Source organism: Maylandia zebra, linkage group LG15, assembly GCF_041146795.1.
Source record: "Maylandia zebra isolate NMK-2024a linkage group LG15, Mzebra_GT3a, whole genome shotgun sequence".
Taxonomy (NCBI): domain Eukaryota; kingdom Metazoa; phylum Chordata; class Actinopteri; order Cichliformes; family Cichlidae; genus Maylandia; species Maylandia zebra.
Genome location: NC_135181.1, coordinates 11278510 through 11295242, shown reverse-complemented (window position 1 = coordinate 11295242; position 16733 = coordinate 11278510). Strand labels below are relative to the sequence as shown.

Genomic DNA, 16733 nt, shown 5'->3' with positions numbered 1-16733 from the left:
TAGAAAGCCAGATCTGACGTGTCCCCTAAAGAATCGTCGTCAACCGACTCGCAAAGACATTTCTGGGTGTTTTGCGTTTTAATTTTAATTACAGATTTTTCATTTAGCACTGATTTAAACTTGTGAAAATGGATGGTAAAGCCGAGCTCTAAAAGCTGAAGTGAATAACTTCGAAAAGGAAAATCTGTGCAGCAACACGGGTCAGAGATAGCTGACACGCTTACCTAAATCTACTGCAGGACCGCATTCAATTCGAAGCATGAACTCATATTTATGAATTTGTTTTTCCATCTCGGCTGTGTCAATACCAAAGCACTCTACATATCTATCAGGGACTGACAGATAGCCACACCAACACAGAAAGCCTCGATCTAGAACCCACCATCCATGACCTTCATGGTGCTTTTGCATTTAGGTGGACAGAAGCCATTCTCTGCTTCAAAGGATTTTAAAATTGAGGTCTTCAAAGGTGCAACGTAGATGTCTGAGGCCCAAAGAGACCCTAAAATTTCATCCAGCAGAAATCCCTACTTTCTAATACCCACGTCTTCCCTGTCAGAGTGAAACAGGAGCCCACCGCTATTAGCATAGAGAAAGCTTGGCTGTCTCCAGAGCTGCTATTGTCTGTCTGACTGTGAATATCTCCTCTCATCTACCTGCTGGAACTCTTCGTCCCTCCACTTGCTGCAGTCACACGCTTTCACTCAACGCAGTCAAACTGGCCTCATATACATATTCACCAGGAGCGATGTTAACGTGCGCTCTCATTGCCACAGAGTCACATTTGCCAGTGGTAATGCTTCTATATTTCAGATTTTATTAAGACACTGAGGTGTTATTGATGTGGCAGCTGCTCTCTGGCTCCAGGGCAGTACTGCTACACTCAGTAAGAAGAGTGCTTCTGTTGCCTAAAACGGACACGCACTGCCTTTTTATGTATCTACTACACATTATGTAATACAATACTGTATCACATATGACGATGCACTTAACACAATTAAAGAAAGTCTTCAAGCAGTTTATAAAATCTCTAAATGAGTTCTACAACACTCTGTAGTAGATCAGAATTTCCGAATTTCCCAGAGGAACCCACCCGAGGGATTAATAAAGTTTTATCTTATCTTATCTTATCATTTCTACTTATTAGTTGAACCAGTAAGAATGGATCATTTTTTATGTTGCAGTCTGGCAAACCATAATCTATAGAATAATCTTGAGAAAATAACACCAAGTCCCAGTCATTAAATAGCATCCTCTCACGAATGACCACCACATTCCTGAGTGCGTGTACGTGAACGTCATCGTTATTCCTGTGTTTTTCCATGCAGCTTACAGAACGCTCGTGCAAAGGCGCCCTCCCTTGCCTGTGTCGAAGCCCCTCTGGTCACTTACCATCGCGCAGGGCAGCAGAGTGGAAACACAGCAATCCTGGCACTGCCAATACGCACTCTGAGTTCATTCACCGTAGAGCGCACCAGTCTCCCTGTTCCATCTGTCACTCTTCTCTCGTAATCCTCTGCTCCAGTAAGCGATCGTACTGGAGCAGGAGACGCATCTTTGCTCAAAACATTGTGAGCACTTGGAAAAAAAAACACTGCAATAGGTTTGTGTTTATAGTGACTGAAAGGGTAATACCAGTATTTATCAAGCTTGTGGCAGTCATGAGTTCTCCAAAGCCTGCAGACAGTCTCTTTAAACTGAGACATTAGAGGCGATTTTCTTGTCTACCCTCTGGTATTTTAACAGTTTCTTTTTATTGTGTTTATTATTTCTATATGATCATGAGTGTGCATTGTTATGAGTCCAATTTAGCTTTATCTTATTTACTTTTACCAGTGGTGCTTGTCTTTGTGGTGAAGTCGAGCATTTTAACACTGGTGTCTGACTTTCTTGCTTTTCTGGAAACCTCAGATGGCCATTGTAGCCCTGTAGTGTGCAACTTGATTGAGTAGTATTTGTATATTGAACATTCACCATACATGATAATGTCACTATGCTGTGTGCAGGCTAAATATAAACTCCAATTTATCATATCATGCTGTTCTCATTTGGGGTTTTATTGCTCACAGCAGCTAAACCCCTTTTTATATGGTTTATTTATTTATTTGCAAAGTATAGGGGGACAATAGAGCATTCTGAAGTAATTACACTGACAGCAACAGACATGTAAATCAGACGAGATGCTAACCCACTCAAGTCTGATTGGACTGGAAACATCTCCCCTTGCTTACATCTCTGACATTCTGACATGCATTTGGCAGTTTGTGATGCAGCTTCCCCAAAAACAATGCTTTTCTCACTCCTCCCTGACTCGTGTACTTGTTCTCTCGCACTGCCATATGTCATAATAGGCTGAGGCAAATCACTTCCAGCTTAGAGCAGATATAGTGATTGTATCAAAATGACCCCTAACAAGCTGTCAGCTCACATTTCATAAAGCATGCATCAGCACTGGGCAGCCTGGCATCCGTTTGGACAGTCCAGACAGGTCCTACTCAAGCCGTGTTATTTCTCTTAGTTGTCTGCCTCTCCGTGTTTCCCTGACAGTTTGACTTGTTGTCTCATACTAAATGATCGAGTGGTTTAGCAGTTTGATAGGGACTCAAGTGCAGTGTTGGACAGTCAGGAGATGTCTGCTCATTTCATCATGGACAAACAAGCCTCTCCCTCTCTCTTTATTTCTCTCTTTTCTGGTTATTAAGTCGGATCCTGCTGCTGAAATCTTCAGTTCCATAGTTACCACGTAGAGGGAGCCCGTGCGTGTTGAGAAACCAAAGCGTGGAAATGCTGAATGAGTGAGAGTGTGTGTATGAGAGAGAGAGGGAGAGAGAGAGGTGGACGAAATCAAATCGTAGGGGAGTAATAATGTCAAACAAACCAGCAGCAAGATAATCCATTCGGACTGTGCGCCAGGTTTAACAGACTCTCTTTTCGTTTTGGAGCAACTTCGGACAACTCGATGGGAACCTGATGACCCGCTGACTGCTCGGAGCTGCGCGACAAGTTGCTGTTGGGGGGTTTTAAAAAGAAGGCTCACTATTTTTAAATGGGTACAGAGAAATTTCGGGGGGCGTGGACGTGAGAGGAGCAGAAGCAGCAGCAGAGCAGCATGTTGGCTCTTGGCTCCAGTTCCAGTGTGGTGATGTGCCGCCTGGAAGAAGAAGAAGTGGTCTGCGCGTAGACGGAGCGGTTGGACGCGGAGCCCTGTGATTGTCAGGCGTCGGCTGCGGACTTTCTGTCATTTTGAAGATCTTTTGGTATTATTTGGATTTCGCTTGCTGCCGTTTTGGCGACAGAAAAGGACTTAAGGGGAAGGAGCAAGAGCTGTTAAAGGCTGCCCCGCGTAAGGAATGAAATCTGGCCACGCTACTGCTTCAATGACAGTTTCTTTTTTAAATATATTTGTTTAATGGAAACGTAATTATTGGTTAAGTGGCTGCACATAGTAAGTCACTGTAGTCTGGTAAAATCGATGATCAAGTAACGTGGCTTGAAAGCTGCCCTCAAGTAATCCCCAAGGGTTCTTCATTTGTAGTCTAAATACTGACAGGTGTTTGTCATTCAGACCGTGTCAGAAAAAGTGTTTTATTCAGTCGTTTTTTTCAGGATTTCATCCACATCAGACTTGGTTATGGTAACCAGACCTTTGGAATGGCTCGTGCACAATTATTTTGATCCAGTTATTTGCGCCTCTCACGCTCAAAGGAAACACGCGTTATATTTGACCACCTTACAATGCGTTTGAAACGCGGAATGGGAAAGCAACGATCACTTTAGCGTCTTCTTGCTCTTGAGTTGTAGCCGATTTGGCAACAGGCAAAATGACAAGCAACGGACCTGTCATCGTCTACGAGTGGCTGAAGACCCTCCAGCTTTCCCAGTATGTCGAGTCCTTTGTGGATAATGGATATGACGACCTCGAGGTTTGCAAACAAATAGGAGACCCCGACCTGGATGCCATCGGCGTCTATATCCCTCATCACAGGCAGAGGATTCACGATGCTGTGCGGAGGCTGAAGGAGGAAGCCAAAGAGACAGCCAGTGGACTGTATTTCACCCTTGAACCCATGCCACCCGCGGCCGAAATTTATAGCGGGCACCTGGTGGAGTGCGAGTCTAAACTGCGGGGATCCAAGTCTTGGACCGAGCCCATCAGTGACCGGGTTGGGCGAAACGGCGGGTACATTGGGGCGCAGAGGAACCTGACCCTGGGCAACAGGAGGGAGCTGATGATTTACCCCAAGCTCAAGCTGAAGATCATGATCAGGGATAAACTCATCAGAGATGGCATCAACCTCGCCAAGCCGCCCTACTCTAATAAGGTAAGAGGAACGCCGGTGAACTCTGTGACCTCATCAAATCAGTTAATGAAAGCACAAGATATACAGGCAATTATGCAAACACATACTTTAAATTAACCCACTTAACAAGCAATTTAGTATGATGACCACTAAAATGTAAGCTTTTCCGTTTTTGCGCCTAAATAAGTCTTATTGAATTTTGCTTCACTGCCATTATCAGGTGAAAAATTACAGCAGATTTAAGAAACTGTTCACAACAAGAGTCAAAGAAATCAGCCAAAGCCGAAAGAGTAAAGCTTTTTAAACTAAACATGTAATAAATCCTTTCCGAAAGGGTTGTTTTGTAGTGTGCCTGAGATGCTTGTGGCAAGGAAGGTCTGTCACATGTTCACATCATCTATCATTCGGTTGAAAGATTGCCCTCTGTCAGCTAAAAGGTGTTTATCATATTTCAGTGACGTGTTCAACGTCATCTAAAGAGCTGAGTCACAGGCAAATGTCAGTGTGATGCCTAAACATTTTCAGGACCATTGCACTTTGCAGAAGTGTGAGTACTTGCTGTCATTGTGAATGATGGGAGTGAAGTTGCTGCGGATCGATAAGAAGAGAGTAGAGCCTGAGGAGCTTTCACCCTGTCTGCGATTCCTTGTGGGGAGGAATTTACACCCTGATTATTAATCCACTCTGACCTCACCTGTCCCCCGACTTGCTTCGACATTCAGTGTGGGTGGATCAGCCAGACCCATGGGGCTCAGGCCTAGCTCTTTGCCTTGATGAATTGGCAGCGGGCTGTCGATTGCAGGTGCAGTAAATGAAGAGAGCCCAGCTGGGTAGGCTATTGCTGTCCGGTGAGGAGCCAGACTGAGAAGGCCTCTTGTTTTCACAGCACTGATAGTGACCTTTCTTCAGAAGTGTTTGAATCATATGCCTTACCAGCTGAGAGGCCTCCGCTGAATTACTGCTGTTTTCATAGAGCAGGGCTTTTTGAGAGGAGCCACTGAAAAGGAGCAGGTCATGTGATCTGTATTCTTTTTCTGTCTAAGGCTCTGAACAGCTAAGAACTGACCTGACACTGCACGGGCATCTTTAGAGGTCTGTTCCGTCGTAACATCAGGCTTGTTAACTTGTCAGCAGAACAGGCAAATCAGATGCTCGGTGCTGAACTATTACAACTGAATTATTTATCTTTGTGGTCGCCAGGGACTTCCACACTTGATTTAGCCACTTTTGAGCCTGTTGATTAAGTATTTTGAGATGTTGAGTGAGCCTGAAGAATTAAGGCAGAAACAAGTGCAATGAGTTTGCTCTGAAAATGTGTGGATTTGTAGTAAGTCTTCATGCTTCTAAGGGCCTCTGTATTTCTAAAAATCCTGGTCATGGCTTGCAAATTTATTTGAGGGTGTGTTCCCAATAACGTTTTTTATTATCTAGTTCCAGTCAGACTGAAAATAATCCTGAAGCTACAGAGTTGTGAAAATGTTGATGACTATTTCTGGCTTAACACATGCATCTACCGTTTATTTTGTAGGATCTAAACTTTGGTATCATGCTCGGTATTCAGTATTTGCTCGCTCCCAAATTGGCTTTTTGAAATTGACAACAGTTTTGTATTTTGCATGCTTTGTAAGCTCATTTTGTCCGTTTAACCATTTTGGCTAACTGCGAATCCCACAGAGATTTGGGATTTGTGAGGGATTAACTGTCAGACTCGGCCTGAAACAAAGTGTCGATTCCAGAGGGTTAAACTATCTTTCCATTTGAAGGCTGTATTTATTTAGAGCCGGAGCTCTGGCATTGAAGCTTTTGAGGGGAATGGGCAGGTCAAGGTCTTTCTGCTTCCCTCACTCTTTCTGTGTGTGCGCGTGTCTATGTGCATATGTGTAGCCCTGCAGTTTCGAGTTGGCTCCAGCACAGTTCTTTTTTTCTTTTTTCTTTTTTTTTTCTTTTTTTTTTTTCCCTCCTCCACATTAGGAGTGAGAGGAGTGTGGGACATGGAGCTGTGACCAGCTGATAGAGTTTGACTGACTGAGCTGTGATTGGTCTGTAGATATCTCTCCTCGCCCTGCCCTTGAGATGAGATGTCATCCCCAGTGGAGACTGAGACCAGCGATGCAGACATAGGGCAATTACAGGACACACAATGTCAATCTCAAGGGATGGTCATTGTGTAGCATAACCAAGATCTCCATCCACATTTAAACCGTCCTCGGATTTTCATGAACCATGGCCCGTGGGTACTTTGCAAGCAAAACCATAGGCGATATAGGCACCGAGATTCATAAATCCTCTCTAGTGTGTGCTGAATGTTTTCGTGGGAGACAACCCATTATCAAACAATTCACTGTAAGGGCTCTGCTGGGTGTAATAAATACCCGTGATCCTTATCAAGGCCGCGGAGACCTCTTGTCTGAGAGAGAGAATATTATTTCTTATGATGTAAACAAACACTTGTGCCGTCGGTTGCACATTTCTCGATTTCTCATCGGGGAACAAAGCAAGCGGCGAAGATGCTGCCGCCAGTTTTCTGGTTGTTGAATGCACAGCAGTTATGGAGTTAATGTTCATTGTTTTGGTTGAAAGATTGTGAGACGTTGATGGAATAATACAGATTATCATTTCTGATGATCTGACTTGTACGTGTTTAATTGCTGCTTTGTTTTGCTTCCAGTAAGGGGCGCAGCACATGTGGACAGGATACAGGCAGCTGACATGCTTACATCCATACAGCTGTAATACCAAAACGGGGGGAGGTGTGTGTGGGGGGGGTGCATTGATGTACAACTACAGTATTTGAGGACATTTGAAGATTTTGTTTACCTGTTCTTTTTCCTTTTTGCACAAGAAAAATAATTGCAGTAAGCAAATACAGTATTTACCTAAATTTCCCCCATTGTGTCCAGTTGCTCTATTTTCTAATCCAGTTCTTTTAACATAATTTCTTAAATTTCTCAACCATACTGGATATTTCGTGTTGAAGCGTATGGCGCCTTTTCAGCAAGAAAATTTTTCAATATTGATGTACCGGCCGCTCGGTGCCAAGTTATGAAGATGTGTTCTCATGCTGATCTCATCCAGAGGCTGCTGCTTTCAGCATCAGCAGACATAGTCAGTCATAATAGCGCCTCTTTGTTAGCGCTGTGTGTCAGGAGGAAGCAGAAGCTAAACACTGGGAGATTCTCCATTGTTTGTATGGAAGCTGATGGAGCCACATGTCCTTTCACTACTGGTCTGTTTTGCATTCCCAATTTCCGTCCATTGAAACAAACTGCGGAGGCAAGTGTCCAGCATTGTGCTGATGGGTGGATGATTTTAAAAAATACAAAAAAAACCTTGGTATCATTCAGAGAAAGATAGTTGTAAATAGATGGGCACATTGTTTTTGAATTCTGGTGAAGGCTTGGTGGGCGTTTTTTGGTCAGGAACGGGCTGTCAAGTTGTGGGGGAAAGTTAGCTCTGTCTGACCCCACAGAACAGCTGATCACATGTAGCAGGTGCCACAAGTGACAGGCCTGCAGCCTAACTGGCCTTAAGAATGTAAGAGAGGCAGCAGGCCATTAGAGGTGTGGGGTGGTGCTAAAGAAAAAAGAGAGATGGCCTTTAAGAGGAAGTTCATCTTACATGACAAACACTCACCTCACTTCCTGTTTCTGTACTCTTATCTCTGTTATTATCCCAACACTCTCACACAGCAGGAAATTTGAGTTCTGTTTAAGGTGACTGCCTGTTGGCCCGCTGTGGCCGTTGATGGCCCTCGGGCTTCACTGGAAAGCTGCCAAGATCTGGTGGGAAAAAAAAACTAAAACAATTTTAATGAATCATCAGCGCTGTCAGATCATATACATTTACCGGCCAACTGCCAAATGCGGTTAAGACACAGAATTTGGCTTGCATAAAGAAAAGAAAAAAAAAAAACTGGCACAGATTTCCAGTTAAGCTCCCATGCTATGTAGCTGCTACTCTATCCCATAATGAAAAATATGTGCAAGGAAAACTATTAATTTGACATTTTTCCCAAATGAGGACCCTTTTCATCACACAAGTGAATGCTTTTGTAGTTTTTGTTTTTTTTCCCTGCGGAATACTTTCAATCTTTGTTCATCAGGCTAAGACAGGCTTTTTCCCGCAATGAAGGCGAAAGCCTCGGGTTTGTCTGTGTTCTGCTGAAAGCACTGTTTGCTCAGTTCTTATTAAAAGCTCCTTAAAGGCATAATCAACCAAGGACTCATAAAGGGGAAGTCATAAAGAAGTCAAGGACCCACTCTATTGTCCTGAGAGGACAGAGAAAGTTAATTAGCAGAGTGAGTTCCTCTTAACATTATATAGCGTGTCAGGGTTATATGATTGCTCACATTCCCAGCAGAGTGAAAAGGACTTATATGCACTCCTATAGTTGCTCCTTTTGTAAACAACTCATGTTTGGAGACCTCTATAAGAGTCTATGTAAAGCTTAAACTGAACGCATCACTTTCAGTTCCTCTTCAAATCAGTTTGATAAGCAGATTGATGGCGATCACACAGACCTTTTCACCTCACAGTGTGTGCCCTGCTGGATCAAAACACAAAGCTGTCATGTTGATCTCGTCTAGACGATAAAACAGGCTGCACACCTTGAGTCTTCTTCTGGATCTTGCAGTCGAGTAGTCTTCTTTTTTCCTCATCTTGTATTTTAGACGGCCTATTGATTCAAGCTCATGTGATCATCTTCCCATTTGTAAAAACTGCTGTGTGCAATAACTCATGAGAAATTTAGCACATCGTACGGTCTTGCTCTGCCATTCAGCCAAAAGCAATACCTGCAAAAGCAGTTCAGTCCAGTATTTTGAGAAACGTTATCACTGCAAAGAGATATCCGTTCGCTGGATGGGTTTCAACTTTTTGTACTGTGAGTCAGAGAGCTTCTGTCTGTCCCTCTGTCAGAAATGCTGAACCACCCATCTCCTGGGAGCATGAGCAAATGTGGGAAAGCAGAATTTACACTATATATGCAGCTGGCAGTCTCATTTTAGCAGGAAGGAGCGAGAAGAGCTTGTTCCTACTGTGCCGTTTCTCACATGATCAGCTAAATTTTAAGCCACTTTTTTCCCTCTCTCTCCAGCTACATGAACTTGATGTAAGCTTGAGACTTACAATTCAACAGAAACACACTGAACATTCTCCAATTAACAGGAGTCAATGATAATCTCAACATTTAGACCTTCAGTTGGTGTTGAAGGATTGGATTTCTGTCCTCTGCTTTAAGGCCCTCCTCTTCAGTCTTCTGAGATGTGTTGTATTTAAGTAACATGTGGAGATGTGCAGTATATATGTATCACTTAAAGTTATGCGGTCATGGTAACAGCTTTAAATAAAGCAGGCCTCGCTGCCATCAGGGCCATTTCATTTTCCACAGTGTGCTGGGGAACGGGTCCTGATGACACACATTCATGACAGATGCATTATCGGAGCTATTCTGATCCAAGGTTCAGCTTCCCAACAGCATGTCCAGATGACATGCATACTATGTTACCTGCATCGGGAAAAGATTGCCAGCTGCATTATAAATACTAAAGTATGTTTGGCTTCTTTTTAGACTCCACTTTCTACCTTTTAGTTTGCACGTTTGCAAACTTAATGATTTCGTATACTTAATTTTTGCTTTTAGCGTCAATAAAAGTCTTACTGCTTGAGTCTAATGGGAGTGTTAAAACTGCATTTTTAGCTGTACTGCAGAAACCTCATTAATAGTGACTGTTTAAGCCAGGTGGGAGAAAGAGACTTTATTTACATGCAAAGTTTGACTTGGGGATTAAAAGAAAATGTCTTAGCACTTTTGGATCCAAGCCTTTAAAGCTTCCATATAATTTATGGTTTTGTGCACATAAGGCAGATTCATTGTCAGCCACAGCAAACAGAAACTACATGCTCGGTTACTACTGTAACACATTTCTTCTCCACGTCTTTCTCGGTGCTGTGCAAATGCAAAATGCACTAACAGCTTCTTGCTTGCATCCAAAACGTGTGCAGAAGCATAAAGGAAATCCTAACGTAAGAGCACCCTGTTGTGTTTGCAGTATATGTGCACAATAAATGACCCCGTAGTCCTGACAATGAAGATATCAAGGCCCCCCCCCATCTCCCCAACAGGATGGCAAGACAAGAGAGATGACAAGAGAGCAGGCCGGAGCATCTGTCTGTGTCAGGATCCAGATTGCACTCGCTTGCAAATCAACATGAGCGCACATGTTTTCTATCCCTCTACATCTCTATTTTCCACACACTCATTACTACAATCAAAGTGGTTGCCTCACAAGGGCTGAATTTTCTTATAAAAAGTGACAAATTTTACTAGAAATGCACAACCACACTGTTGGATATTAAGTGCAATCTAGGGCTGTCACTCATCTCAAGTACTGATTTTTACTGTAATGTCCTAGGTGGTCGTGTGTGACCTATAGTCCTTGGAAAAAGAGCTAATTATCCAGGACTCCCACACAACTACGAACCAGAAGATCACACACTAAAAGAGCTGTGTTAAAAAGTTACTATGGAGACTAACAGAATGATATTTAAACATTAAACCAGATGTTTCATCCTGTAATCTCTGTAATACATTGCCAGGAATGGCAGGTTTAAATGGCAAACACAGAGGTTGGGATTATCACAGTAATGCAATAATTCTATCTGCAAAACGAGCGCTCCATATATTTAAATGTTGCTCAAGCTTTTGGTTAAGCTGCTTTCTCGTAACACTGGTGTTTCTGAAAGTTAAAATTCATAAAGCTGAAGGGGGGCAGTTCAGCAATGAATAAGCTACAGTTTGGTAAATCTGTATTTTATCAACTGGTTCCTAGAAGTTAAATCTAATGGAGAATTATGATAGGAGTCCCAGTAATGACTATTTTTAAAGTTTGCCACTGCAGTAGCTTGCTTTGCCCAATCAGCAGTCCGTAATCCAAACATCACATTTAAAATTCCAAAAAGCTGCAAATCCTTTCTTTAGAGAAACTGAACATAGAAAAATGGATTTTAGATAAATGGATAACTGCCAGCTAATGATTCATATCACATGTGCTTATTATTTTCAGTTCATGGCTTAGTCATTTTCATCAAATAGTGAATCCCGACCTCTTTCAGCAGTGATTTCAGATGTTGACTGTTTCAGTTTTAGAAAGGAGTTAAATCAATCTGTTGATAAAACTGTCAGTTTTTAATCAATTTATTTGCAGTTTTTTTTTTTTTTTTTTTTTTAAATTGGCTCATCAAATTCAAATAGCAGTTTTCAACTAACCTTTATCAGTGCTGATAATCTGGATGGGTGTGCATATGAGCTGCAACAGTGGGGGGGAAAAAAAGAGACTTGGACATGAAATTTCTTTTCATGAGCCCTGCTCTGCTCCTTTAGAACATGTGACATAGGGCAACACGACTACAATGTTCTAACTGGATAAAATAATCCTCTTTCCTATGAAGAAGAAGCTGTTAAGGATGAACAATGACTGTATTCCTTGCTAAGCACGTGGCTCAGACGTGCATCATAAATCAGAATGATGAAGGTTGAGAAATGTGGTATCTTACTAATGTTAACTGCATCTTAGTGGGTGGATTTCCTTAAGCAGGGTGCAGTTTTGGGTGGGTTAAAGCCCTACTACCTGCAACAGAGCTTAATTGTCTCACATGTAGCTACAGCTTGGCTCATGTCAGCCCATATTATCTTGGACTGTGTTTAAAGGATGTAATGCAGGGGTGTAGAGAGACAAGTAAGGCATGATAGCAGTGACTGTGAGTGTTAGAGAGACAGACAGGAGTGTGTATAATTACCTTGTCTGAAGCTGCTGCCAGCTAGGTGTATGGAACGCAGCGCAACCAACCCTCAGTCACCCTCCCCTCACCCCTCTACCTCTAATTGGTCCATTTCCAAGGCATGAGGGCAGGGCTGTGCTGAAAGCTTTGATCACGGAGACCACACCAGTGTAGATACGTCCCTACCTGAGTGCTTTTGTAGTGGCTGTGCCTGGCAGGGGATTAAGCCATTCTGAACCCACTGAGTGTCTGTCTGCCTGTCTTGCTCTGGCTTCCCTGCGGCTTTACATACCTGAATCTGAACTCTAATTACCTGGCATTTTACTACATTCCTCAAATACACCCACGCAAGGACACTCAAATGCGTACTGTGTATTGTAGCTCTTGTTTTAACACCCCCCCCCCCCCCCCCCCCCCCCAAAAAAAAAAAAAAAGTCTTGTGTGCTTTGCTGCTTTTGATATTGAAAGCACTTGTGGCTTTTACAGCACATTCTGAAACGAATGAGTCTGGCTTTTGTGTAATTGTTCTTTTTCTTTGCCTATATAAACAGAGCTCAGTTTCCGAGAAATTGTCCTATGCATGTGTTGTTTCTTACAGGAGACTAAACAACAAAGCATTCTGATGTGTAGCAAACTAACATATACAATTAATATGCCATTAATTAGTGCATGAAGCAACATTTTCTTTGCTGTTTAATTAATTTTCATTGAGCGAAGGTTAAGCTGACTCTAGCAGTTCTGCCCAAATGGGATGCTGCCAACTAGTCAAACTCATTAGTGCGTCAATCCAGACATGCTCGGTAAGGAAGAGTTCATCACACTAATTGTTGGTTTTTGACCTCCGTGTGCGTTAGAGTTAATAGTTCTATTCATTAAGTGTCAATCACTTGCATGGAAAGAAGACATTCCACTGTAGCGTCTTACAGGCAGTTTACACTCACCATTGTTGTCCTTGTGCACGTTGCACATGCCAGATGTTACGTCATCACTGTTGGCGCATGGTGCTGTTTCAGCTTGTTGCACACTTTTCAGCTTTTGTATTCTGCAGCAAGACTGGAGGCACGAGTCTGCCATTAGGTCAGTTTGTATAAGGAGTACAGGGGTTTTTGGATTGCAAAAAGAGACTGATAGAACAGTCGTGGTCAGACGTCATCCATTGGTTTCTGATGTTTCGTTCTGGAGCCTCAGCATTTTCACTGTCACCATCTTGGTTTAGAAAAATAAAACCAAAACTGTAACAAGGAGGGGCAGGTCTGACTGTAAAACTTGGTGGTTTCAGAAATGAGGATTGCTCATTGGCTAACAACTTCTGACTGGCAAGTCATTAGCCAATGAGCAAGGTTTACAAGCTATAATTCAATAGACTCAAAAATGAGTGCCTGAGTGCATCGCCAGAAAAGTGTTTAGAGGTCCAGTCAGAAAAGAAGTTTCTCAGACTTCAAAAGGATCTGAAGTTTTTTGGCACTTGGTGGCCTTCTGTCACAGGGCGAGAGGCGGGGTACGACCTGGACAGGTCGCCAGTCTATCTCAGGGCTAACACAGAGACAGACAATGATTCGCACTTTACATGCTTTGCAAGATGTTGCATTTTAAGTTTCTGCAAAGAGAAATGTGCAGATTCAATCCTGTCATTTTAATCTTGCACCAAAAGAGGGTTAACTCTACACGTAGGTATTTATTGTGCGTGAAAAGTATTTTTGTGAAATGGCTTAACATTCTGGTTTTTCCTTAACCTTATCAGAGTAAATCATGTTCCCAAGGAATATTTTTCTCTCATTTTGATGCTGCTGATGATGCCTTTTTGCCTGACGTGCACTCTAATGGGAGCTTCATGTGCTGTGGGTCAACAGCATAACCACAGTTTTCTTGTTAGCAGCTCTTTTAAAGAAGGCTTTGCCAAACCAACCACTGTTTACTTTAATAGCCCTTCAGAATTCTTTCCAAAAAAGAAACATGCCTCAGTGTTCACCGATCCTGCTGTATTTTAGGTGAGTTAATGGGGTTGACATTCAGAGGTTGGTCCCATCATCTGAAGAGCTAAGAACATTCTAACCTCAGCTTAACTCTGTAAAAGGTAAACGTGGTCTTAAGTCTTCTATGAACAAAGTTAGGAGAAAACTTGCCTTAACTTGATTTAGCTTCATTTTTAAATGCATCCATCTGAAACCATGTCTTTATTGCAGCTGACCTGATGTGGCTGCTACTGAAAGGCAAAAGCTTGTGTAACCAGTCAGCTTTCTGATAGTCAGCTTTGTTTTAAAGAGGATTAGACTCGTTTTTTTTCCCAACACGGAGGACTTTGAAGAAATATTACAACACAGAAGCTTGTGGAGAGCATTTGAATAATGGAGTTTTATAGCAAGAAAAGTACAGACTAATGAGAAGGAGAGCCAAAGACGGGATGGATATGAATATTTCCAGATTCCTCTCACGACACTGACCCCTGTGTGGTAACAGCAGACTGATAATGTGCCCCGAACAGGCAGCAATCACAGCGGCATGAGAAACGGTCATCAATCTGGTATCTTACCTCTTTGCTGTGAATCAGTGCTGATGTCATACACAAAAGCCAAACAATAAACAGGCCAACTGACAAGTCCTCATCCAAACCTAAGTGCTGGGGTCATGCATCGCACGTTTTCTCTGCTCCGCCAAACATCCTCACCCAGTTTCACTTCATTCTCACTTTCTTTCAGACAGTGCAGACAGGCTGAAATACAAATAGACAGACTGGCAGATCTGTCAAACCAAAAGAGAGGAAGAGATAAAGACAGACAGTTGGTCTGACAGGCGGACAAACCGGCACTTTTAGACCGACAGAAAAACTGGAATATACAGAGAGACAAGCTTGATTGACAGGGAGCTAAAATATGTGACGGGCATCTTGAGTCATTAAGAGTATTCTCTCATTTGAGACTTTTTAATGGAACCCCACTGCTCTCCTACCCATGCATATAACAAATTATATTTACAAGAAACTGTATTCATCAGCATTTGCAGCTTTGAGTATGAGGCAGTTACACTGATTTCATACAAGAATGAGTGCTGAAGTTAGAATTTATGGTGAATGAGGGAAGTGTTTATCTATCAGAGAACAAAGTTATTAGTGTGGAAACGGCATGTTTTACATAATTTTGTCACCTGATTTAAAAAAAAAACATTTTCAGATGGGGAAATGTAGCACCGTTAACCCCCCCCCCCCCCCCCCCCACCCCCACCCCCACCCCCTTTGGGACCATACACCTACTCTCCCTCAGATTTTCATATGGTAGTAATTGTGAGCCTGTAGGAAATGTATGCTTTGGATTACATCGCAGCATGGGAACATTTTGTTTTGATCGGTTCTCAGGCGAACGGTATTGTGATGTCAGTGTTATGGTCACTTAGCTTTGTCTGCGGCCTAGAGAAGAAACTGCCCCCCCCCCCCCCCCCCCCCACTTATGAGAACACACTGCCAGTTCAGAACAATGGACTTCAAGATTGGGGTTTATTCTCCCAGCAGCCTCTGCATCTCTAATCCCTGTCCACTCCATTTATGAGACTGCTAAATGCGAGTCCACCCACCTACCCCTCAAGTGCTCCTGACCCTCCCTCCCCTAAAACGAGCGATGCCACAACTTCACCTGGTTTTGGTAAAACTTAGGAACAAAACCTGCAGGAATTTTAAGTGTCAGCTACTTACTAGGAACTTCTGTCCTTCAGATCTTTATGTGAAACAGGTACATTATAAGATTAGATTACATTGCTAATACTTCCCAGAACATGACAAAAAGCCTTTACTGATTCCAGTGGCAGTCACTCTTTGGCTTGTTTGGAAGGAAGACTACAATGCTGCACTGGAAGTTTAGGGTAGGGATTATGTGTGGAGGCTGCCTTCATTGTCATGCAGGAATCCCACAGCCTAAGTTTATATCAATTGTTATGTAAAGCGGCCATTGAAATTGTATAATCTCCTTTCAATCGAGTTTCTGATTTGGACATTATGTTGAAATGATACAGAGAAAAGTTAAAGGAAGACATGTGAAAGTATGTTACCATTTCCCCCCATCCTTTGAGTACAATGCACTTGCACACAAACTACCCCTTCCTTTCTTTTCCATCATCAGATGTATACTTCTGTAGAAGAAGCCATTCTTGTCCCGCCCCCACAACAGATAAATGCAGGGCAGTCTTAAACATGTTTGTCTAGAAATCAAAGCCACTTTTCACTTCCATGATCATTACCCTGCAAAATCACAACAGAGTGCACAAAGATCAAGCATTCTTGTTGATTACGACGAGGCGTCTCCTGTAATTCTAATCAGGATATTGATGATGAGCCCTCTTCACTTAGGAGGCTTGAAGAGGGTTTTGTCTTGAAATGGCATTATGTCTTCAGAGGCTCAGACTCGGATGCATTCTGCACACTGCAGTCACGCTAGCAATGTTTTTATACCTCAAGGGAGAACATTTAAAAACTGTTCTGTACTGATTTTAGTAACTTTACTAGAAATTCTGATTGATTTTTGTTGTCTTTTTCTTGATTAAGTTCCGTAATGACTACTTCTGTAGACAGAATAATAGTAATTAATATTCAATTCAATTCCATTTTAGTTAAATAGCACCAATTCACACCAATTTCTCATCTCTAGGTGCTTTTATATTGTAAGGTAA

At 42.5% G+C, this 16733-nt stretch overlaps 1 protein-coding gene across 4 annotated transcripts in view; it reads left to right on the top strand.

The window, feature by feature from the left end:
• Positions 1-2812: 2812 nt before the first annotated feature.
• The window catches only part of sash1a (SAM and SH3 domain containing 1a), a 163052-nt gene continuing 149131 nt past the window's right edge, over positions 2813-16733 (top strand). For 3 of the 4 annotated variants that reach the window (XR_190947.6, XM_004541748.6, XM_004541747.6), the window contains exon 1: positions 2813-4322. Coding sequence is in view for 3 of the 4 variants with exons in the window: in XM_004541748.6 (XP_004541805.3) it covers positions 3822-4322 (501 nt within the window). In the remaining variant the exon portion in view is untranslated. The remainder of the gene's footprint in view (positions 4323-16733) is intronic. The other variant, XM_012916585.4, reaches the window with a different exon arrangement.